Source organism: Lactuca saligna, chromosome 9 (genome assembly GCF_052625555.1).
Source record: "Lactuca saligna cultivar CGN05327 chromosome 9, ASM5262555v1, whole genome shotgun sequence".
In the NCBI taxonomy this organism is placed as follows: Eukaryota; Viridiplantae; Streptophyta; class Magnoliopsida; order Asterales; family Asteraceae; genus Lactuca; species Lactuca saligna.
Genome location: NC_136425.1, coordinates 145,107,514 through 145,134,430, shown reverse-complemented (window position 1 = coordinate 145,134,430; position 26,917 = coordinate 145,107,514). Strand labels below are relative to the sequence as shown.

The following is a 26,917-nucleotide window of genomic DNA, read 5'->3' as shown; positions in this document are numbered from 1 at the left end:
TGTATTGTGTGTTGATTCTATTAATAATAATAACTTGGATAAAGCATCACTATGGCATTGTCGTCTTGTACATATAAGCAAGAAACGCATAGGCCAACTCCAAAAGGATGGAGTCTTGGAGTCATTTGACCTAAAGTCTGATGATAGTTGCGAATCATGCTTACTTGGAAAAATAACAAAGTCACCCTTCACAGGTTCTTCTGAGAGGGGTGAAGGTTTGTTGGATCTTGTGCACACGGATGTGTGTGGACCATTCAAACATGCCACAAGGGATGCTAATCGTTAGTATTTGACTTTTACTGATGATTACAGTAGATATGGATATGTCTACTTAATCAAGCATAAGTCAGAGACTTTCGAAAGGTTTAAGGAATTTAAACAGGAAGTCGAGAATCAATTGGGCAGGAACATTAAGATGCTTCAATCCGATTGAGGTGGTGAGTATCTTAGTTCAGAGTTCCTCGACTATCTTAAGGAATGTGGGATTGTCTCACAATTGACACCTCCTAGGACACCGCAGTTGAATGGTGTGGCTGAGAGGCGTAATCAAACCTTGTTGGATATGGTTCGTTCCATGATGAGTCGAGCTTCGCTACCAATCTCATTCTGGGGGTATGCCTTAGAGACTGTCACCCATATTCTTAATCTAGTCCCTACAAAGAAAGTTGTCAAAACTCCTCACGAGATGTGGACTGGTAAAGTACCTTAACTAGACCGCATCAAGATTTGGGGTTGCGAGGATTTTGTGAGGCGCGAGTCTCATGATAAGCTAGAACCCCGAAGCGAGAGGTGTATTTTCATCAGCTACCCACAAAGATCCTTTGGTTACCTCTTCTACAGACCTAGTGATAATGTGGTCTTTGTAGCAAGAAGAGGAGTCTTTCGAGAGAGAGAATTTATAAGCCAAGGAGACAGTGGGAGGCAAATTGACATTGAAGAGCTTCAAGAGTCAAGCGGTGAAGGAACTTCAAACCCTAGCCCTCAACTTGAGGAGCAAACTCCTGTTGAGCCAATTGACGAGTCTGTACCTCTGAGACGTTCCACGAGAGTTAGGAATGCACGTGACCATTACTATGGTTTCCATATTACTACGGAAGGTGAGACACTTATTATTGATTAGACACTAGTAGTTCTGGATGAACCTAACAACTACATGGAATCCATGGCAGGCCCTGATTCTGCTAATGGAAAGAGGCTATGGATAGCGAGATACAATTCATGTATGACAATCAAGTTTGGAACTTGGTTGAGAATGTACCAGGTCATAAGATTGTAGGGTGCAAATGGATCTTCAAGAAGAAAACTAACATGGATGGTAATGTACACACTTATAAGGCTCGACTGGTTGCAAAGGGCTTCTCTCAAATTCCTAGAGTGGATTATGATGAGACTTTTTCTCCAGTAGCCAAGATTAAGTCTATTAGGGTTATGTTAGCCATAGCTGCATTTCATGACTATGAAGTTTGGCAAATGGATGTCAAAACCGCTTTCCTTAATGGAAAGTTGACTGAAGATGTTTACATGAGTTAGCCAGAAGGTTTTGTTAGCAACGAGTACCCTAATAGAGTGTGTAAGCTTGAGAAATCCATTTATGGATTAAAGCAAGCACCTCGCATATGGAATCTTTTCTTTGATGAAAAGGTCAAGGAATTTGGCTTTTCTAGGAGTGAAGATGAATCTTGTGTTTATGTCAAGGCTAGTGGGAGTATAGTTAGCTTTTTGGTATTGTATGTTGATGACATACTACTCATAGGAAATGACATCCCAGCTCTGCAGGAAGTTAAGTCTTGGCTTGGGAAGTGTTTCTCTATGAAGGACCTAGGAGAAGTTGCCTATATTCTAGGGATAAGGATTTTGAGAAACTAGAGAAAAAGATTAATTGGACTTAGTCAAAGTACATACTTGGACAAGGTGTTGAAGAGATTCAGCATGCAGAACTCCAAGAAAGGAGAGTTACCCATCCAGAGTAACGCCAAATTGAGTAAGACACAAAGCCCAAGTACCGAGACTGAGATAGCAGAAATGAGTCAAGTACCTTATGCTTTAGCAGTAGGCTCGATCATGTATGTTATGACGTGTACTTGACCTGATGTAGCTTTTGCCTTAAGCATGGTTAGCGGGTATCTGGGGAATCCTGGCAAGGCACACTAGACTGCGGTAAAGAATATCCTCAAGTACCTACGGAGGACCAAGGACTGGGTCCTTACCCTCGATGGGAGTGATAACTTGAGAGTTGTAGGGTATAGTGATGCTAGTTTCCAATTGATAATGATAATTTCCGCTCTCAGTCGGGCTGGGTCTTTACCTTAAACGGAGGAGCAATCACTTGGAAGAGTTCCAAGCAGGAGACAGTGGCTGATTCCACTTGTGAATCAGAGTATATAGCAGCGAGCGAGGCAGTAAAAGAGGCAATATGGCTAAAGAACTTCATTGGAGACCTTGGAGTTGTACCAGCTATAAAGGAGCCCATAGAAATTTTCTGTGATAGTGAAAGTGTTGTTGCCTTAGCCAAGGAACCAAGAGATCACGGAAGATCCAGACACATCAACAGAAAATATCATTTTATCAGACATCGCATAGAAGAAGGAATCCTCGTGGCAAAGAGGGTATCATCGGATGAGAACCCAACAGATCCCCTCACGAAGGGACTGAGTAGGGTTAAGCATCTCCAGCATGCTCGGAGCATAGGGATGAAGGATGATATGAGTTTTAGTAGTTAGATAAATTATGAAATTTGTAAAGTGTAATTGACAGATGATGATGAATAAAAGTTGTGTTTATTTATGAGTAAAGTGTTAATATCTTTTGTCAATTGTTTACTATAATTTCTTTTGCATGTTTTGACTTCCAGAATAGTATGTTGTGGTTTCACATATTATTCAAATTTTCCACAATCAGTCATATGTTGGAAGTAGATATGAAGTAAGACTGTCATGAAGTTAGTTGTAGGCGTCAGGATATAAGACAACACTTCATGAGTGCTCATAAGTTCTGAGTATTGGAATCAACCCACGCTGATTGGAATCACTTCATGGAATTTTATCTCGAGTGATCGTGAGACGGTAATATCATATAAGTCTTCAAACCTAGAGATATGATTTGTTACTTACGAGTTGGTTATGAATTGATTGTACGAAAACACATTGGTAACTCGGTGTTATAAAACGTGCTTTTGTGTGTAATTCAATGAGTGGTAGAACAAACATATGAGTCGAAGTTTATCTGTTCCTTCGTGGATTAGAAGCTGATATCTGGGCCCCTCAATGATTTTTTTTGAACTATGTACCGGGCCTAGTCAAAACTAAGTTGATGTGTTCAATTAAGTTCTTTGTCAAACAAATCGGAAATCGGGAAACAAACTGCTGGACAATAAGTAAGACATTGTTCCATGTATTTGTCTGGCTGATATCTAGAACAGAGGATTATATGATCACTTATCTTAAATGGCGTATCAACATCTTCTCAATTCCGAGAGACCTTGAAAGAGCTACGATTGCCGATCGGTTCCTGAAGTATTGTAGTTATAGTTATTAGACTTATCCAAATGGGAGAGTGTTGAATAAGGTGTCTAAGTCCATAACTATTTCTGGTAAATACTTGATCCGACCCGGCATGGTCCATTTGGGTTGCATGGCACCATGCAATTGGATAAACTAAATGAGAGATATAACACATATGGTTTATTAATATATTATAAGTTCTAATATATTAATAATATTATTTAATTAGTTTTGGTCAAGAATTAATTTAGAATTAATTAAGTGATCAAAAGAATAACTAATTAAATATATGGGTAGATTATGTAAATCTTCCATATCTTATATAGTGGGCTAAAAGGCTCCATGGATTATCAAGTTGGGTTCCACCCATAGGATGCTCCATGGAGTTAACCCATGGATTGAGAAATGAAGAGTCATGTTACATTAGGGTTTTACCCAATGCAACACACTATATAAGGACCATGTCTCTCCCCAAAATGGGCTACGCTAGAGAAACAAGAGGGCTTGGCCGATTTTGAGTGTGTTAGAGTATTCTCTCAAGTTTATACTTTGCATTTGGTGTTGTGTGAAGCATTTGAGGCATCACACTTGAGGTGCTAGGCTCACAAGGTTTCAAGGAACACTTACAACAACAAGGTATGTAGTTCTATCTATTATTCAAGTTAAAATTGTTCCCCATGTAGGCTAGATAGGATCATAGCCTTGGAAATCAACTTTGCATGATAATTAGACAAACATAGATCCAAGGTTATTAGGGTTGCATGTACACTTAGGAAGTGTTAGAATGCTCAAAACCCAACAGTAACCTCCTCTTCTAAGGAGCGAGTCCTATAAATGGGATCTTGTGGTGCTGCAGAGTGGTCCTGTACTACCTCTGAAGTGGGAGGCTCACTGGGAACTTCATTAGTGTCCCCATCTTCCTCCATAACCTCATCGGGTTCTTCGAACTCGTAGTCTGTCTCCACGTATTCCTCATGCCCATCACCGGGATTTGCCTCCTGACCCATCGCAGGGTCTCCTTCAATTAGCCCATTAGCTTCCAGGGCCTGATAGTAAAGGATTCCTTGTTGAAACTCTTCCATGAAGACTGTGTGAGAAACTGGAAGGGTGAGAAGTGTGTATGGAGAGTATATGTAAATAGGATTTCAAAAATACTCCTGTAGTATTTTAACTGTTTATGTTTGATTTCATTAGAGCTTTTGGATACGAGGTAAGTTTATAGATTCATTTTCCAACATGATCACTCCCAAATACATGTTGGTCTTTTTTTGAATAAATATAGTTGATCAGGCTATATTTAACCCTCAATACGACTACATCATTGTCCAGGTTTGACCACTGTGTTAAATTTCCTCCAGAGACTTTTTGGGTTATAGTATTAATGCACACCTAAGTATTACTTTATTCAGAGTGTTTTAGTCCCATTGTATTTATAGTTGCATATCTTGTATGATAAGATATGTCAGTTCGTTATAAACAATGCTCTGATGCCAATCTGTCACACCCCGAACCAAATGGCGGAAACGTCCGGGGGCTTGATGTGACTTTATCTTTGTAGTATCATCACATAGTATATAATTGAAACATAACATCATCACCGTCACCCTAGACTGGTTTAGTCTTGCTGTAGCAAACAACCCAGGTGTGGGGTGTCATCCCCGTATAGATCTATACACAAACCTCGGCTCTCCCTCCAATAGACTCTGGTTATAACTACAGGTTACGATCGTACACTCAATAGGTGTCAACCGACACGTCTCACTAGATTGTTAATTGGATTTATGCGAAAAGAAACATATAAGGTACATTCCAGGCCCAATGAACATGTAAGTGAACAACTAAGGCCCACTAAGCATGTAAATCATTTCTAGGCTCATAAGGAATGAGATTATATATCATGGGCCTAATATATATATATATATATATATATATATATATATATATATATATATATATATATATATATATATATATGTAAAAGGACAACCAAGGCTCAATTCACATGTATATTATTTACAGGCCCAATAAGCACACAAGGAGTATCCAAGGTCCGTCGAGCATGTAAATGAGTCAACAAGGCTCAATCAACATGTAAAGAGTATACATGACCTATAAAGCATAGACATGGGTCACTAAGGCCTAATAAGCATGAGAATGACGTAATTAGCATGTTTGTTATTATATTGCTTGTTTTAGCCCAATTATAAACCAAAATGACATAAAAGGCCCACTTTTTGTAAAAATGACTTTCTTGGCCCAATAAGCCAAAAATTTACATTTAAGGCACATTTTTGATAAAAATAACATTTTGGGCCCCTTTTATGAACAAAACTTGTATTTAAGGCTATTTTTTGTAAAAATAACATCTTTAACTCCTTTTTGTCAAAATATCATTTTTTGCTTGATTTTTATGAAAATGTGCATTCTTGGCCCATTTGTAAATAAATTTATCTTTTTGGGGCAAGTTCTAACAAATTTATATTTCCACCCCTTTTTATCGAAAACTTACATTTTTGGCACAACTTTGTTTTAAAATGACACCTAAGCTCACAAAAGTCTAAAAATTTGCAATTTTGGCCCAAAAGCCGTGAAAAGCCCAATTATGAAAATTTTTACATTTTTAGTCCTTGTGGGGTCTCATATGCCATAACTAGCCATGTTTAGCAAAAAATAACCCTTTTTGACCCCTACTAACCGTGAATTACACAAATATACCCATTTTTCATCATTTTGTCACTTTTGGCCCTCTTATGTAATTTTCTTGGTTTTAAGTAACTTGTATGTATTTTAAAACCATTTCTTGGTAAGATAAGTTGAAATGAGTGTTATGTTCTAAAACTATCATCATCATTTAGTAGTTCTTTAAGTTCATTGAGTTTAAAACACATAATCTATTTGAAATGAATGGTTGCTTAGTGTTAATGTGCACCCTACGTAAACGTCTTTGGTTGATTCGGTTTTCCCATTAGCCATATCTACCATGAAGGCTTCGTTGATCTTCTAGGGTTGTTGATTTAGTAAGTGTTTCAATTTGTTACTAACGAAGCTTCACTCGGCTCCGCTATCGAATAAAATGCATGCATAAGTGTTGTTAAGTGGGAACGTACCCATAACAACCGACGGGTCCTGAAGTGCTTCACCTTGTCCCAACGTCAATACCCTTCCTGATCCTCCTAGGTTCTAGATATGAAGTTATTTATCTACATACTGACCCAAACCCGAAGGTAACTTAGAAATGTCTCAAAAACGACAAGATCCAAGCCTTAAAAAGGATCTAACAAATGGAAAGTCAAGGTTGAAGCTTTTTACCTCAAATAATCTGGAAATGGAACACAACCTCTTGATCTACTAGCTTCAACTCGAACTCCCAAGATCCTTCTTCCTTTTCAAGCTTCACAATCACCAAAAATGCACAAAAATGGCTCAAGAATCAATCAAACGAGGCTACGGTTTCGATTTAGGGTTTCTATGAGTCGGGAGGGTCAATGGGGCTGGTTTGAGGCACAATAAGTCATTTAAATATGGTGCAAACCCTACATATTAGCGTTTCATCCAGACAGCTTCTACTCGTCGAGTCGGTCCCCCGACTCGTCAAGTAGATCACTAAACTTCCCACTCAAAAATCGAGTCTACTCGACGAGTTGGGCCTCCAACTCACTGAGTCCCAGAGCAAAACATGAAATTAATTAAATTTAAATATGTACTAGGAACCGGGTGTTACACTTACGAGTAGCAAGGAGGTCACAACCCCTAGGGTTTAGTTGGGAGTTAGTTCCCTGTTATTTGTGCAGGTTATTTGATATCTTCCTTGTGTATTTTAAGTATTATGGTTACGAGACGATTTTTGACGGGATCCAAATGTGGATTAGGGCAGGGCGGTCAGGATACCCAGAAAGCGCCCGAGACTACTGGCCAGGGTGTGCCAGTGTTGACAGAGGATCGTGTCAGGGAGATCATCAGTGAGGAGGTGGTCAAGATTGTCTGGGGTTAGATTCTGGAGATGTTCTGGTCTATTAAGACTACCATGATGGAGTATTTTGATGAAAGATATGCAGCTCGTGCAGAGATGGCTTCCACAACAGCTGTAACAGCGGTTAGGGGGAGCTAGTCGGGCTTTTCAGTACCGGGAATTCGATAACACGAAGCCCTCAACGTTTGATGGGAATTAGGATCCGATCATAGCCAGGAGGTGGTTGTCTGACGTGGTGTTAGGTCAATATGGACTGTTGACCTTGACCGTTGACTTTGACTTTGACTTTGACCAAGGCTTGACTAGCTTGACTTCAAGGGGTATTTTAGTAAATTGGGAATTTATGGAAGTGGTCCTATGGTGAATATAGGTGGTGGAGTTTGTGGTTGTGATTTGAGAGTTTGATCTTATCACTATAGTTCAACACTTGTGAGCTAAGTTTTCCTCACTATACTCAAGGGTCTAAGGCACCAAGTCCGACCCTTTTTGGATTGTTGTCATGATATATTATATGCTCGAGTATTGTATGATCTTTTAGATTGGTATCCTGGTAGGATGTTATTATGCTATTATGATATGTTAGATCAGTATCATGGTAGATAGGATGTTATTATCCTATTATGATATGTTAGATCGGTATCCTGGTAGATAGGATGTTATCATGCTGTTATGATCTATTAGATCGGTTTGTCTGTCTGTAGATTGTTATGTGATTATCAGATATATGTGCACATGTTTGACTAGTGGTTTAGGCTTATATGCTTTGTGTGAGAGCCAACAAACCTGGGCATTCCTACCCGATGGTTGTGGGCTGTGAGTATTCTATCCCGAGGATGATTGGACTTGTAGTATGTGGACATTCCAACCCGATGGTTGTGGGTAGAGGGTATTCCATCCCGAGGATGACTTGATCCATAATATGTTGGCATTCCAACCTGATGGTTAAGGGCCTTGGGTATTCCAACCCGATGGTTGATTGGACCCATAATATGCTGTTTTTGATTATATGTATATTGTTGTGTGTATGGGTATTTTGGTAAACTCACTAAGCTTGAGATTTACCGTTTTGGATTTTGTTTCAGGTACTTCAGATGATCGCGGGAAGGCAATGGTGTGATCGTACACCTCCTGATGTTTTTATGATCTAGATTTCTGGGATACTCTGATGTTTAAAATATTTTGAAAACACTTTGTAATAACTTAATGGTTTCGAATGGTTGATTTTTTTTTTAAATTGCCTTGATTTTTATGGGTGTTACATTGCTTTGCATCATGGTCGACACTATGGTTCCAGAATTGCAAAGGTTCTATGAGGACAACTGGCCCTACAAGATGAACTTGGATCTTGTGGAAAAGGTTTCACAAGAGATCTTGTTAAGAAAAGTATGAGGTTGTCAAAGCTCTTATGGCTTGCAAACTGAAGGAATGAGAGTAGGTTTACAACCACGTGCAAAGAATGCAAAGGTATGTGGAGTGCATTGAAAGGCTAAATGTGAATTTCAACAAGGAGTTAGTCATTTATTGTTACAACTTACCTCATGTTATTCAGTCGAGCATGGGTAAAAAGCAACCAACAAGCAGTAAGAAAAGCGCATCACCTTCAAAAAATTCATCTAAGGTATATATCATGATTATAGGGTTTCTTCAAAGAGTCTTAATTTACCAATCTTCAAATATATTTTTGTTTATGCAAAAGTAGAAAACTAAAAGTACTTCTGAAGATGATGACAAGAAGAATTCTTACACAGATGAATATGAATAGGACGCAGAGGAAAAAGATAATGAAGAACATCAAAAGACAAACGGTAATCTAGACAAGTCTAAAGATGAGAAATCTGAAGATAATACTACCAGTGAAGAAGAACACGTGTCTGGACTAGATTCTGAATAGGAAAACAAGAAACACAAACGAAGTTCAAAGAAATATTCTTCTTATTAAAAAGGAATCTAAATCATCTTCAAAAAAGACCACCACTACCCTTACCCCAACTCAAAATAAAACTCCGACTAAATCATCTACAAGTGGTTCAAAAGCTAAGGAAAAAGAACAAACTAATTTAGGTCCAAAGACTTTCTCAAGGAAGAAGAAGAAAGATGTAGTTGAAGTGAAGGCTGTTTCCCCGAAGAAATTTTCCCCTAAAGAGAAAACTGGTAAAAACTTGTTTTAATATTTTTTATTAGTATTAGAAAAAAAAATGAAAAAAAATTGTCCCTGTGGTTTGTCATTTTTTGTAGATATGGTCCAAACCTTTTGAAAATTGGATTTTTGGTCCTTATTGAGAGGTTTGTGTGTGGAACAGGTCGTTGTAGTTAACCACAATTTGTTTTCGGTTGTTAAACCCATCACATGCATTGCACACGAGGGCATAAGTGTCGTTTTACTTGAGGGGCCATTTTTTCAATTCCTAAACTAATATATGGAGACTTCCCCAATGTTTAAGTTGTTCTTCTTTCTCTCTTCTCTCTTTCTTATCGATCCTCTTGCCAGTTAATCATACAATGGTTCTCGGTTTTTGAGGTAAGTTTGTTGTTGTTAAATGCTCTTGGACACCAAAGAACCCTGGCAGATGTTTCTATGCTTGCCCTTAAAAGGTAAATAAATCCACTTACACCCATTTAATTTGAGATGGCTTCTTAACTAATAACATTTTCCCCCTTTTTGAAGGATTATGCTTTCTCTTCATCGGATGGGTTGATCCGCCCATGTGTGAAAGGTCTAAAGTTATTATACCTGGACTACTGAGAAATATGAATTGGATGCAAGCTTGGTGCACAACTCTAAGGATTCTCTTGTTGGCTAGTTGGGTGTTTTTTGTGATTTTGTTTATATAGTTTGTTTAGGTTTTGGTATTAGGGCTATGGGCTGGGTTTTTTTGTTGAAGATTGATAAAAGTGTGGTTTTTGGGTGGATTAATGGTTTTAGGCACTTTGACCTATGTTCTTTGTAGTTATTTGTATGGTCAAAGTAACTTTTTATGTATCAATTGGCTTCTTGATATAAATGTGAATTTTATGGAGTTGTTTTACAAGAAAGGTTAATGTGAATAATTAACTGTAATTGCATAATAGATAGCAATAACCAAAAACCAAAATAACTAAGGCTGCAATTACATAATAGACTACAAACACATCAACCAAAGTGTCAACAATATCGTGCAATTACGTTATCCGAAAATATGGAAACCTATGTATGTTCTAATACTTATCATACTAATGAAAACCAAAATAACCATAAGTCATAAGTTTTATAACATCAAAACATTGCCAAAAGTAGAAAATAACATCTGCCAAAAGAAACACAACCCTGATTCCACCTAGTTCGGTAACCCACCTTTATCCACCTCATTGACCTTTGCATGTCCTTGAGTTTTGACCTTTGTTTTTGCATTTTACACATGTTACACTAACATATTTCCTTGTTAAATTTTGAACTCCATCATGAAAAACTTTACAACCTTCTTCCTGACTTACACCATGAGTACCATTCTGACTTTGACTCCCCCTTTGACTCCGATTCAATTTTTCATCCTCAATTTTCTTCATCTTCTTCGTAGGCCTACCTGGTTGCTTATGATGTATTGGAGGGATATGTGTGGTTGGAAAAAAAATTAGGCCACATTATTCTTCCTTTTATGGGCTTTACCTTATAGGAATATGCATTCTTCCATGTATCCAACTAGTATACCTTATTGACCCACATATAAATGTCACCAACACCCTCTGAGTTCTTGGTCATTTCATAAAGGGTTGCAATGACATATTTACAGGGGATGCCTATTAGCTCTAACTTACTACAAGTATATGTGTTGTTCCTAACATCTATAACATGTTGATCTTGCCATGCCTCAGTCACTTGGTATTTCTCACCCCCATTCCACCTAGCAATGTAATGTGATGCATGAGACTTGTTTACATCCAATATGGTTGTTGCAGTGGGTGTTAAAGGACCTTTTACCTTTTCCATCACCTTCATAACATTATAGATTCTCTTCATCAAGTATTTTATGATATACTCTAAACAACCTATGATAGGATTATCCATTCCCTCTATTACCTTGCTGTTAAATACCTCACAAATGTTATTTAACAATATATCAGAGATTGCTCTTCCTGTCATAAAGAACAATATAATGTTTTAAGTACAAGTCCACATTTAATGTATAGTAATTTATGGTAAGTTATGTACCTGTGAAATGGCTTCTTGCCTAGTGTTTTGGAGGAATCTTTCTAATCCATTCACATGCCTCCCTGTCATAGTTGCTAAATTCTCTCATGCAATGTTCAAATTCAGGTATAATGGTTGCGGTTTCACATTTCCATAAATGATCCTTGTACTCTTTCAATTTCTATTTCACCCTCATGTTCTGATGTATGTGCCTGAGACAATACATGTGCTCAACACATGGGAACAGTTAGGCTATTACTACTATTAAACCCTAAAACAATAACAATAATTAAGTATTTAGTTTATATAATTATAATTAATAAATAAAAAAACGTTAGAAAAAGATACCTTTTGTCGATCTATTATAAAAGTAAAGTTTAAGTTTGAACCAAGATCCAAGTCTTCTCCTAAACACTACAAGAACCATATTCAACTACTTTTGTTCTCTATCTCAACAATGACATAAGCAAAGGGGTAATTTCCGTTGTTAGAGTCTAACCCAACTGCTGTTAGAACCTACCCAGGAAAAATCCTTTCATGTTTGCACCAATGAAAATCAAAAGATCCTTGAGGCCAGCCTTAAAATCATTTTTCAAAGGACCTAAGAAAATGTAGATTCCTTTAAACCTTGTAGTTGGGTTTGATGGGTTATGCTCACTGTAGACATCAATCTTGACAGTTATGTCAACATTGGTTGCTTGCAATTCAAGAACATAGTCCTTCAAGATCTCATACTCTTTCGTATAGTCACCTTAAATAATCCTAGTTGCAATAGCCTTAGCCCTGAATACTTTGTCAATAGAAACACCATCCTTGAGGTCCTTTTGACGTTCTTCCTGCAATGATCGAAGAGGAATCCCTGGATTCATGTCAATTTGGTCCATGATTCGCTTGGACATAAAAGTAGCAGTGCAAGCTCTAGTCTTCATGCTTTGAAGGCAAGTATGGTTGTAATTTAATGTCCTTACAAACCAGTGAGATTCTGTGTTTAACCTAGAAGCATGAAGGAACCAGCTATAGTTTATTTTTTTTCTAAATTTACCTCTTTGCCCTTGCTTTTACTTTTGATATTAAGGCCCGCCACCCCACTTACATTCATGACTGGGACTACTCCTTTACACAATGCTCGAAATCTAAGTTTGTCATTTTTTTATAATACAAATTCCTCCTAGTTTCTAATGCGTGCATGTCAAAATTTTCTTTCAAATCTTTTTTTGATTTAAACTTTTGCCCAACCTAAAAAACTGACCTTATAGACATTGCCAGGACTGCATATTTTCTCCTTAGCCAAATTCTTAAGAACACATCTTCTTTTCCTCTCATCATTTGAACCTTCATCCAAAAAATCCCATCTATCATTTTCAATGACTTCTATGTCCTCGTGTTCATCATTTGTCCCAACCCCATTATGAAACCCATCCATTTGAACAAAACCATTATCCCTATCAAAATTGAGGTTGAAGTCAGTCATATCCAACTCCACTTCTGATACATTTTTTCCATCAATAATAAGTTCATCGTACTATTCTTTTGATTGTTGCCTAAGATCATCACTGTCAGTAGACTTTTCATGTTTAGACTAGTGGTCTTCAACATTATCATCTTCTGGTGGTTGATAATGATCTCCATAAAAAGGATCAAAGTGATCATGATCAAAGTTTTCATAATGAAAGTCATCATAATCAAAGTTAGCATGTTCACCATCTTGATCTTGTACCACATCATCCATGTTAGCATGCTCACCACCTTGATCTTGTACCACATCATCTAAGTTAGGATTCTCACCACCCTGATATTGTACTACATCATCCAATTTATCATGATCACCACCTTGATCTTCTACCACCTCATCCAATATAACTAAACTAAGCTTCTTGGCACACGAACTTTGACCAATTGTTGACTTCACCCTTCTATTTATTCTATACTTTGGTGAAACTTGCGGAGGGACTCTGTCAAAGAGTATCAAGGACATATACCCTTAAAAATATGTTTGATCATTAGCTTCATCTATTATTGGGGTTTTATCCTTTGCTGGTACTTGAGGTATGTTTGTTTCTTTTGGAAGATCACCATCACATAACTCCCAAATAATAACTTTTTGCTTTCCTTTAGGAGACATAAAATAGTTCAACAAATTAGTTTGTCCATGTTCTATATACACTTTAATGAGCTTTTTATATCCAATATATTGATCCAAATTTAAGACATCATTATCATTCCCTAAAGCTCTAAGACTAAAATCCAAGTGTTCATGAGGAATCCTAAAATGGTAATATATTACTGGGGGTACGGAGTAACCTAGCTCTAGCATCATTGCATCTAGTTCATGAACTGAGAACTCATCGATGTCTACTAAATCAATATATCGCACTTTACCTTTAACATATTTCGTGTTTGGAAGCTTGGTAAAATTTCCACCATGGTGTAGCTTTATGGTGAACATTGTTGGTACACACTCTACAAGATACAAAAACTTAAATAAAAAATTGTCAGATTTTTGTTTTTTTGACTCTGTTCATCAGATCATCAGGAAACCCAAGAAAATTTCATAAACAGAGGATAAGTGAAACTAACCATATTCATTTGTGATGTCATATATCTTGCCTTTGGCCTAATCACCCACATTACGAACACCATTTGCAACTGAAACGCAATAACAAGTAAACACCTTGGACCAAATCTTGATTAGGGTTTTTGCGTTCAAAATGAATAACGAAGAAGATGGAAGTGGAAGAGGTAACTAAAATATTTTTTGTATAATAAGGCATTAATACGGTCCTGGGTTTACTTCAGGAATTGCAAAAATGGTTGCTCGAGTAAAAAGACATTTATGCCCACGTGTGCAATGCACGTCAGGGGTTTAACAAAAAAAACAAATGGTGGTTAACTCTAGGGACCTATTCCACACACAAACCTCTCAATGAGGACCAAAAATATAATTTTCAAAATGTTTGGACCATATCCACAAAAAATGACAAACCACAGGGACCATTTTTGTATTTTTGTCTTAATATTACCATAGTTTTAAGACAATAGATACAGATGCTTTTTTTTACGTTTTTCTCTGCCTATTTAACAAAGTGAAAAAGGCTACGAAAGAGAAGGAGAAACCTAAAACTGAAAATAAGATAACTGATGACGAACTCAGAACTGTAATATGCAAGATCCTTAAAGAAGTCGACTTCAATACCATGAGTATCTTTTTTTTTGGAAAGGGAACTTCCATAATGAGGGTTTCTAGGTCAGCTTCCACACACCGACTAATCCCCCGCTACAAACATGAAGCTTTGCCTCATGCTCTGGAGTCACTGCAGGCAAACCTCCATGACCACAAGGGCTGAGTGGTTCCAATATTTGAACACGGGTCAATAGGTTATCCACCATTTTTACCACATGCCTTACCAAGTCACCACAACCCAAGTAGTTACCATGAGTATCTGTTGCCAATAAATAATTTATAAATTTTGAAATAAAACATGATTTTTTCAAATAAATAATGATTTCTTTTTCTTTTTATTTACATGCAACATTTACCGATATTCTCAAGCAGCTTGGTTAGCATTCCATTATGTTGTTGATTCCATTTTGATATGGGCATATTTAGTTATAAAATTCATGCATTATTTTAATACTTTATGTTGTTTTTGTCTCATTTAATGAACAAAAGGTGCTTAATTAGTTTATAATTTTATTTTTCAGCAACAATGACATGCTCGGATGGAAAAGGAAGCAGAACTAGCGATTGGAAGCTTGGATCTTGGATTTTGAAGAAAGAAGGATGTTGCTGGACAGCTTGAACCCTCGTCATTGTTTTAGCCATATCTCATGAACCGTAACTCCGATTGACGAGATTCAAAATGTTCTAAAAACTAGACACAATTTCGGACAACTTTCATGTTTTGAGAAAATGCTAATTCCAAATGGACTCGGCGAGTAGGCCATCAACTCGCCGAGTTGGTCAGAAGTTTCGCGATTCTTGACTTTGCCTTGCCGTGCACGGGATTTTAAGTGATGGACTCGCCGAGTAGGTCACTGGACTCGCCGAGTAGCCCTTGTTTTCATAAAATATATATAGAAACGCTTCTCATTCGGACCCTAACGAATGGGGGAAGTTTAGGACGATTTTTGGAGGCCAGAAGGGTTCTTAGAAGTTGTGGTTTTCGAGATTTCAACCTAGATATCAACTTGGAAGATCAAAGGCAATAATACACTACTTTTATCTTAATCTTTTTCATAAACCATGTTTCAATCATTATATTATGTTTTTAGTTTGTTATTTGCTGTAGATATGAGCTAAAAACTCATAATTTCTGTTTAGGATAGATGATTTTGTGATTATGGTTTGATTTTATGGTAGGATTGATTTAATATTGGTGATTTTGTTGATTTTAGCTTGTTAAAAAACCTTATGTATGGTTGAAAACTATTTTTCTATTATTAGGAAGTTAATTAAGTTGAATGAACATCTCTTAATTGCTACCTCATATAATTTATGTGACCACTTTGTTCTATGACTAGGATTAATGACTGTGAAACTAGAATTAGTAGAAATATAGGTAAAATCATGTGTGAGCTTGTGTGATGACCATCAACAAGAGGTTAACTAAAGGACCAAATTAGTTAACCATTACAAGTCTAAATTAACCCGAATAAATAACCTAGTTAATTGAATTAAATTAGACAAACGACCACTGTTTGAATTAGTTTGATCTCTAAGGATTAGTGCAACGAACGTGAATCTAATCACTTGAATCGATAGCCAATAGAATAATTAATCCATTGCATTATTACCATAATATCAACCATAGGATCAATTGAGTTGAACTAAACATAAGTTCCCTTCGTTATTGAATTTAGTTTAATCTTTGCCTATCTAGTTTTTAGTTAAGTAGTCTAAGTATTAGTTGGCAAGTTTCTAGTTTTGCAAGACTGGAGAAACCCCCTTTTTATTGCTTGTTTTATTTAGATAATATTAGCATTTATTTTAATTGTTTACCATTCTTTGTGTTCGATACTCTACTTGCTTGAACTATATTACTAATCGATAGGTACACTGTCTTTCGTGTGTTTATTTTGTGTCTAAGTTAGTAGGATTAAAACTAGTTCGTTTCACACACATCAAGTTTTTGTGTCATCAACCTAAACAGAAGTTATGAGTTTTAGCTCATGATTACAACAGAAACAAGCTCAAAAACGAAAAGAAATTGATAAAAACATAGTTCAAACAAGAGATTAGGTAAGAGTAAACTTGATTTTGACTTGATTCTCCTTAAAATTGAATGTAGGGTTGATTCCTTAGCTTCCCACGCTCCAACAGCACCATTAGTCGACAATTGGCCTCCAAGGGTTCATCTATATCCTCGGGTATCGATCTGAAAGTCCCTTTATATAGATTTTCACAAAACAGGGGCTACTCGGTGAGTCCATTGACCTACTCGGCGAGTCTGTCACTTAAAACCTGTGTATGGCAAGTCAACGCGTCTAGAATCGCAAAAGTTCGAAGTGACGCGTCGAGTTTATGGTCTACTCGTCGAGTCCATTTGGAATCAGAATTTTATCAAAACACAAAAGTCTTCTGAAATTGTGTCTAGTTTTCAGAACATTTTGAATCTTGTCAATCGGACTTACGGTTCATGAGATATCGCCAAAACACTGACGAGGGGTCAAGCTGTCCAGCAACACCCTTCTTTCTTCAAAATCCAAGATCCAAGCTTCCAATCGCTAGTTCCGCTTCCTTTTCCATCCGAGCATGTAATTGTTGCTGAAAAATGAAATTATAAACTAATTAAGCACCTTTTGTTCATTAAATGAGATAAAATCAACATAAAATATTAAGATACTACATGAATTTTATAACTAAATATCCCATATCACATTGCATCATACCAAACGGATGCTAATAACTTTTATTATTTTAGGGGGTAATCAGCAAACTGATTCAGTACATATTTGACATCAAGAAATGCGTCAATAAAGTTTATGATTTAGGAGGAGCTGACAAAGCTAGCTAATGAAGCAGATGAAGAGGATAAAGAGGAGCCTGAAAAAACCATTACCGGAAAACAAGAATCTGTGGAAAAAGGTGTCAAGGCCTAATCTCAATTCTTTTGCTTAGGAGGCAAAACAAAACACATGTAAGTTAGGTGGTGGGCTGTGATGTTTTTGGAAACACTGGAGAGAGAGAGAGAGAGAGAGAGAGAGAGAGAGAGAGAGAGAGAGAGAGAGAGAGACTAGGTGATGGATGGATTGAATGGATGATAAGAGAGTATAAATTAATTATTGGGTAAATTTGTCTGATGTTTTTTCTTGGATCATAGATCGTGATAAATTGGCTTTCGCCCATTAATTCATGGTTTTCTTGATATATTCAGACTCATGTTTGTTGACACTTTGTGTGTGTGTGTGTTTTTCTGAAGATTTCTTTTCTATGCATGGATATATGCTAGTGATGATATTCATCTATTTTATTATTATGTTCATGTTCAATGACTTTTACTTGATCAATGGACACAATTTTGTTCACCAAAAAAAAAGTGATTATATATGGTAGATGATGATGGCTTTCTGTAACAATCTTATGACACAAATTGCTATACAAAGATGACCATATATATCAATCAACCCAAGATTTTGACATTCAAGAAATCCTCAGAAGATCCCAATGCTTCAACCTTAAACTCTTGAGATATCCTAGATGAATTCACATATTTTTCATTTTGGTAACTAACTTCGTAATCTCCATGAATCAACGAAGTCTCATAGAAACCATCACCATCTATCGTCCCCATAATAACTACACCAAAAAATTCATTAATAATCTTCTCCACCACATCGCCTGTAGCCAAGTTCCTGAAATCATTATCCGTTAAACACATTCTGTAGCATCCTTCTGGACTCCATGCAGACCATAAAACTATCCCATTCACTGCTGGATGTGCATGAGCTTCTCTCAAAACTTGTTCCAATAACTCCACCTAAAATTTATCAACAAGTATTCAAATTTATGTTTTCAAAGTTCAAAACACCTATATATATATATATATATATATATATATATATATATATATATATATATATATATATATATATATATATATAATACCTGATTAGGACCAGGTTGGACATCTAGTTCAGTGATCCAAATGGGAAGTCTTGAACTTGCAAGTTTATCAATGGCGGATCTCATGTAAGGTATGTTCACATCTGTGAAATGACCTTCTAACCCGATTGATAATGGCCCATGATAACCCCCACTCCGAATCTCTTCAATTTTTTTGAGATAACTATCTGGAGATGACAACTCGTCACCTGGTTCTTCAATGGTATTATATTCATTCAAGAACAAATCAACATTTCCATCAAGAACATTAGCCATCGAGTAAATTTTCGAAGAAGAACCCATCCCTCCTAACTTCCTTTCAAGAAAATCAAAATGCATGTTTTCATTCATCACATCCCACGCAATCACTTGACCTGCATATTGACCCATGATTGAGTTTATCCTCTTGGTGGTTGCATCTAGGAGTTGTTGTGGTTCAAGATTTGGAACCCAACTCGGTTGATACTTTGGGTCATCCCAAAACACGTTGTGGCCTCTCACTGAAACTCCATTTGATTTTGTGAACTCAAGTAATGCATCGGATGATGAGTAGTCTTCTTGGTTTTGGACACGTTCGTTGGTGTACCATTTCATTTCGTTTTCAAATGTTGTGTATTTGAATCTTGAAGTGAACCAGTTTTTATAAGCTTCGTTGGTTAGGATGTTGGTGTTAATGGCACATCCGAATGGGAAGTTTGATAACTTTTGTGAAATGGCTATTTTTCGATTTACTAAGGGTTTGCCTTCGCTATCGACTGCATGGATTTTCACCTTGCTCTTCCTCTCCTACCAAAATTTATATAAGAATAAAAAAAATGCAAAATTGTCTAGTTTAGTTAATCTTTTTCCAAATATTTAGGCAAAATTTTAAGGATTTTTCACTTTAACAATCAATTTACAAAATTGTCTAGTTCCATTAATCCTTTTCCAAATATTTAGGACAAAATTAAAGTATTTTTCACTTTAACCATCAATTTCACCTATGCATAAGAAAAATCTAAATAGGTTGAAAAATTGCTAAATGAGCTATACAATTAGATAAGTAGGCCACCGAATAGACCATGAGTGGTGTTTTTATATATAAGTTGTATTTTTCACATTTTTTTATTTTTTATTTTTACACCATTTTTTTGAAAAACTTCTCAAAACTTCAAAATAATTGTAATTTTATACCATTTAAAACTTTTATTATGAAAACGGTTAGATTTCTACCACAAAAAAGATATTTTCACAGGTTATATAACAACAAAAATCTCTAAGAATTAATTTTTTTATATTTTATATTTTTATTTTTTTGTCATTTTAGTAGGTTTTACCGTAAAAACGGTTTTTGAAGTTTTTTACCACAAAAAAAAACATTTTTTTTTCTATTTTTTAGATCAAGCCAACAATTATCTTTCTATGAACTTGGTCATTATTTTCGAAAAACCCTAAATATTTTCTTAAATCTCGATAAGCTTTGGTGGTTATTTTCCAAAAACACTTTTTCTTAGATGTTGATAAAAGGTTAATGGGTCATTTAGTTGTTTTTGTCTATTTCTCTAAATTAAATCAAATGTATTTAAAAAAGATGATGCGTTTGTTTCTCACCTTCTCGATACTCTCATATTGGTGAGCTTTCCACTCTTCTTGTGTAAAGGGTTGTAAAGAAACACTATCAACCCATATATCAATCGATGTATTTTTGCTCTGTGAAATTTACAAACATATAGTATTAATTAAATGTCACCGATAAAAATCAACATAACTTATTTACAAACACATCATACCTGAAAATACAGTTGAGTCGAGCCAGATTGGTTGACTGTGATGCCACCTTTAAGCATGGACCAACACCCAGATTTAGCCATGGTCGAACCAGCATCGTAGAATCCTGTTGGTGTTCTAAATGTTACAACCACTGTAGCATCATCTCTATGGCTTATTTGCACCCATGCAGCATATTTCAAATTTGATTAAATTCAACAACACATGAAAACTATTTACATTTCTTGTAGAAATCGAACATCCTACCAGAAAGTGTGTAGAGTTTGTCATGATCCATGAAAAATTCTTAAGAAGCACTATCGAATGATTGATTCCTTTGATGAGCAACGATGAATTCGTTTCCGGTTTCTGATCTTTGTACTTGTAGTTTTGCATTTCCGAAAGAAGCCCAACCCTTTAAGCCTTCTTTAAATTTGGGATTCACGACTATACCACCATTGTATTGAGGGTTCTTAGGGTTCTCTAAACACTGTAAAAAGATCAAGAATAACATTGTTGTTGTTTTTTATTTCTAGTATCTTAAGTAAAGATTTCGTTGTAAGTTTTACCTCATTGGTAAAACTATAATCATATGGTGTTGCGTTTGCTACGAATCCTGTGCAAACCCATTTAATTAAGAACATATACGAGAATAATAACCTATATAATAATTGAATATTTATGGTCTATATATATAACAATATTAAGAAAGCTAAAAAAATAAAATAAAATGTTATTAACAATTAATTTAACTATTAATAGAGATAAATAAATAAATAACATTATTTACATTAATCAACTATGCATGCAAGAAAACATAAGTTCCTTACCAGAAATGTAGAAATAGCAGAACAATGTTAGAATCGAATAGCACCGTGTTTTCATCTTCATTGTAACAAGTCTTGAAATTCTGTGCAACCCTGAAATAACACACAATGATGTATTGCAGCAAAAAAGAACGCATTAAAAGGTTAAAGAAGTTTCGCTTACGTATTAATTAGTTAAATTCAACGTGGAAGAAACTATATTACAACTATAAAAGCGTCATGATTATGCCTTTATATAATGTAGACCTTTAGACGATCAATGTAGAAGATGATATACATGTTTTATATGGGAAAGATTTATTAAATATATTGCATTGCTTAAAGCCTTAAAATTATCCCATAAAATCGTGATTATATATATATATATATATATATATATATATATATATATATATATATATATATATATATATATATATATATATATATATATATATATATATATATAGAGAGAGAGAGAGAGAGAGAGAGAGAGAGGATGGTTCAATTGAGAAAAAAAAGGTTGAGAATGGAAGAATCATTCTCAACCAATCATTTAATTAGCACAGGGCTGATGCTAAGAGGGGGCAAGAAGGGCCATTGCACAAGGCCTTGTTTTTTAAGGGGCCTAAAAAAAATGTTTTTTTTTTAGTATACTCAATTGCATCAGCCCAAATTAAAAATATTTTAAGGGGCCTAAAAAAAATGTTTTTTTTTTAGTATACTCAATTGCATCAGCCCAAATTAAAAATATTTTCCTTAGTTCACACGTAGAGGATTTAGGGAACAAAAAGAAAACATTAGTCTTTACTCAATAAAAGCATCGGAGGTTACCAATTCGCAGTAGACGGCATTCCAAAAGCATTGATTGTTCATCAATCAATAACCATTCAAGGTAATTGATTATTCATAACTCATAAGGTAGAAAACTCTTAACTAGAAATCGCAATTTCATTTGGCAGTTATCACATTTGATTAATTGATTACAACATTGATTGTTCATAAATCAATAAGTATTCAAGGTAATCGATTATTCATAACTCATAAGGTAGAAAACTCTTAAACTAGAAATCGCAATTTCATTTAGCACTTATTAGCTTTGATTAATTGATTGTAATCGTGAACTCCTAATTTGATTAAAATAACTTCTTTCTTTGATTGTAAATTTATAACTGTGACCTCAGAATCGCAAGTGGATCTAACCACAAATTAGAATAAGCCTTCCCCAAATTACATAAAGTAAGTAATCTCTTTGGTCATAGAGAGTTAGAGACAATCAAACCCCAACTTTGACCAATCCATTTTTCTTTTAATAATCATTAATTGTGTTTGTATCAAAGTCAGGCCTTTAATTAATAAAACACCAAATATGTTGTTTTAACTTTTAAGTGATGACATTTCCTCATTACATTGATACTACCTTATTAACTTTAGTGATAGATTATAAAACATCTATACAATATCATATTTAATTCCTAACTTGAAAGTAATGAACTTGTAGTGATGAAGTCTAAACAACCATCCGGTAGTCAAAAACGTAAAAAAAGAAAACTAGATGAAGAAAAGAGAAAGGCTGACGCCGGTGCTCTAGATAAGTTTATCCGTAGACAACATGTTAAAGAGCCTGTTGAAGAGCATGTTGAAGATGATATTGAACACCAAGAACATGTAGAAGTAGAAGTAGAAGAGACAGAAGAGAAAGAGCCCATTAAAGAGCTTATTGATATATGTGATCCAAGAAGGTGGGATAAACTTAATTATGAGGAGATTAAACTTTTGGTCGAAAAAGGTCCTAAAAGAGATACTAGTATTATGTATGGTCCCTATGATAAATCTGGTAAACGATTTTCTGCAGCTTTATATACAAGAACTTTATCAAATTTGGAGAAGTGTGATAGGGAATGGCTAGTATATTCAAAAGAGCTCGACAGGGTATTTTGCTTTTGTTGTAAAGTGTTTAGAAAAGGGATTTCGAAAGGTAGATTGGGCGATGAAGGTTATTCAGATTGGCATCATGTTACCAGTAGATTTAAAGAACATGAAATTTCCTTAGATCATCTCACAAATAGGAATAAGTGGTTTGATATGCGTAAAAGATTGAACTTAAACGAAACAATTGATAAAGTTCAATATGAGCAGTTTAAGAAAGAAAGAGACTACTGGAAACAAGTCCTTTTGAGAATCATTGCAGTAGTGAAGTTTCTTGCTAAACATAATTTAGCATTCCGTGGATCAAATGAAAAGTTGTATCAAAAAGGTAATTATAGATTGTATATATATATTTTTTTCAATTCCAACAAATACTTTTTTGTTAACTATTATGACTGATTTCATTTCTTATATGTAAAATGTATAATAGGTAATGGAAATTTTTTGGGTGTCATTGAAATGTTGGAAGAGTTTGACCCGGTTATCAAAGAGCATGTGCGACGCATCACAAATGACGAGCTTCATGTGCATTATCTTGGGCACACAATCCAAAACGAACTAATACTTTTGATAGCTCAAGAAATTAAAAAGGAACTTATCAAGAAGATAAAGGAAGCAAAGTACTACTCAATCATACTTGACTGTACTCCTGATTCAAGTCACCAAGAACAAATGACTATAATAGTGAGGTATTTAAAGTTATCATATAATTTTGTTACTATCGAGGAGTCCTTTTTAGGTTTTTTGAATGTTGATGATACCTCCGGAAAAGGATTATTTGATATTACACTTGAGGAGTTAAAGTCTCTTGGTCTTGAAATTGATGATATGCATGGTCAAGGCTATGATAATGGAGCAAACATGAAAGGAAAACACCAAGGAGTGCAAAAGAGATTTTTAGATATAAATCCTAGAGCATTTTACACTCTTTGTGGTTGTCATTCTCTTAATCTAACATTATGTGATATGGCTAACAAGTGTGTTAAAGGAAAGAATTTTTTTGGATTCATCCAACGCATTTATACTATCTTTGCAAATTCTACCAAGAGGTGGGAAATTCTGAAAGATAATGTTAAAGCATGGAGTCTTAAGTCATTGTGTCAAACTCGTTGGGAAAGTCGGGTTGAGAGTGTAAAGGCTATTAAACTGCAACTTGTTGATGTACGAGAAGCTTTACTTCAAGTTGGAGAAAAAGATAATGATGCTGCAATTGCAAGTGAAGCAACTTCATTAGCAGAAAAAGAACTTGGTGACTTTGAATTTTTGCTATCAACTCTTATCTGGCATCAAGTACTAAACCATGTGAATATTGTGAGTAAAAGCTTACAATCAAAGGATATGCATCTTGATAATGCTATTACAGAAATAAACAAATTGATTGAGTACTTCAAGGATTATAGAGAAACTGGTTTTTCAAAAGCGATTGGTGAAGCTAAGGAGATTGCTATTGAAATGGGTATTGATCCAATATTTCCACAAAAGCGTTTGATTGAAAGGAAAAAAAAGGTTTGATGAGAGTTCAAGCAGTGAAGAAGTTTCATTTACACCAGAAGAGAATTTCAGAGTCAACTATTTCTTATACATTGTTGATCAAGCTATTTCTTCTCTTGAGACAAGATTTGAACAATTCAAAGAGTATGACAAAGTATTTGGTTTTTTATTTCCACATAAGTTGAGGGGAATTGAAGATAAAGATCTTAAGTCGTCTTGTCAACGTCTTGAAAAAGCACTCAAGTTTGAAGAAAGATCGGATATTGATGCCGAGGAACTTTATACAGAGTTGAAATTATTTGAGACATTGGAAACCAATGAATTTAGCAACCCTGTAGATGTTTTGAGGTTTTTGAAAGAACTTGATTATTTCCCAAATGCAAGCATTGCATATAGAATATTGTTGACTATTCCAGTAACGGTGGCATCTGCAGAAAGAAGTTTTTCAAAATTAAAGTTATTGAAATCTTACTTACGCTCCACAATGTCCCAAGAAAGACTTAGCGGCTTGGCGATGATATCTATCGAGAACGAAATCTTAGAGAGTATAGACTACGAAGAGTTGCTCAACCAGTTTGCTATCAAGAATGCTAGGAGAGCTTCACGGATCATCGGTTAACTGCTACGATATGCAATTATTTATTAAATACTATGGTTTTGATATTTTTATTGCTATAAAGGTTATCGTCATTTTAAAAAAAAAATATTAGTTTATATAATTTAATTTGTTACACGTTAAGGACTAAGGGCCTTTTTTATTCGGTTCGTCCTGGGCATTTGAATCCTCAGGACCGGCCCTGATTAGCACCTTAACATAAAATACACGGTGGCAAACTTGTAAATATGATATGATATCCTTCAATCACAGATACGTAACTGTGGATAATTTGATAACAATTCAAATTCATTACTACTCGATTATTCATCATCCAAATTTCTTCTCCAAACCTCAACGATCATCCAAATTTCTTCAATTAAATCCTCGATCAACATCATCCAGTGTTAATCAATCATCCATCTTCGTCAAAAACACGTTCATCAACGTCATTCAACAGTAGACAAAAAATTTTTGTTTTTGGTTCTTTCAATCCAACCTTCAATTTTGCTTGAATACAAGCATATCTTCAACATCTACGATTAATTATACTCCCAGTGTCATTAGATCAACATCATCGATAATCAACAACAGCTTCACTTCATATCATTCATTCAACATCGATCATCAAACAAAATTTCGAAATTAAGGTTAGAAAAACATAAAATCATTTTTTTTTTGAAAAATTCCATATAATTCTCTATCAATCTACTATTTTGTAAGTTTTAAATAGTCAAAGTATCATGTTTTTAGCATTTTTGAAAAAGCTTACTTGTATGCACTCCAACTGTTTGATGGAATGCATAAACTAAATTACCACGTTATATTCACATATGAATATGTTTTCGCACCTTAATCAGTATATGATTATTAAAACACAAAACAAATATATAATTTTATATGTTATTCATATGTGAATAACATATAAAAATTATATATATTTGTGAATATACCTTGTAATATTCATATGTTAATATCCTGTGTAATATTCATATGTGAATAAACTATGTAATATTCACATATGAATATATCATCTAATATTCATAAGTGAATATATTATCTAATACTTACAATTGATAATACTATGTAATATTTACAAGTGAATGCATCGTTTAATATTTAAATATGAATATATTGTATCATATTCACAAGTGTATATACTATATATTATTCATATGTGAATATACTGTATAATATTCATGAATGAATATACCATGCAATATTTAGATGTGACTAGAATGTGTAATATTCACAAGTAAATATACTATATAATATTCACATGTAAATCTACCATATAATATTCATATGTGAATATACTATGTAATATTTATTTGTGAATATACCATGTAATATCACATGTAAATATACAATATAAACAACATATATCATATAATATTCACATATGATTATACATTCATGTGTAAATATATCATGTGATAATTAGAATGTGATAAATCGTTATTATTATGAACTAAAAGTATATTTTTAACATTTTTTTATGTGTATTCACATGTTTTTCAGGTATCGTTATAACTCAATAAAAGAATAACATTTCAATCATTAGTTTGTTCATATCCTAGTGGTTGACGATTGGTTGACGTAATTGAGAAAAT

General features: G+C 34.8%; 1 protein-coding gene and 1 pseudogene across 1 annotated transcript; one reads left to right on the top strand and one right to left on the bottom strand.

The window, feature by feature from the left end:
* Window positions 1-18,255: 18,255 nt before the first annotated feature.
* Window positions 18,256-22,143, bottom strand: LOC145016787 (endo-1,4-beta-xylanase 5-like). The gene is made up of 9 exons (XM_078974997.1): window positions 22,124-22,143; window positions 21,314-21,403; window positions 21,183-21,195; window positions 20,833-20,973; window positions 20,724-20,746; window positions 20,507-20,657; window positions 20,328-20,426; window positions 18,741-19,523; window positions 18,256-18,612 (listed from the first exon to the last, which is right to left on the bottom strand). Exons 1-9 carry the CDS (start codon window positions 22,141-22,143, stop codon window positions 18,256-18,258), a joined length of 1,677 nt encoding a protein of 558 aa, XP_078831123.1.
* A 1,534-nt stretch (window positions 22,144-23,677) lies between these two features.
* LOC145016786 (uncharacterized) lies at window positions 23,678-25,328 on the top strand (annotated as a pseudogene).
* The last annotated feature ends 1,589 nt before the right edge of the window (window positions 25,329-26,917 follow it).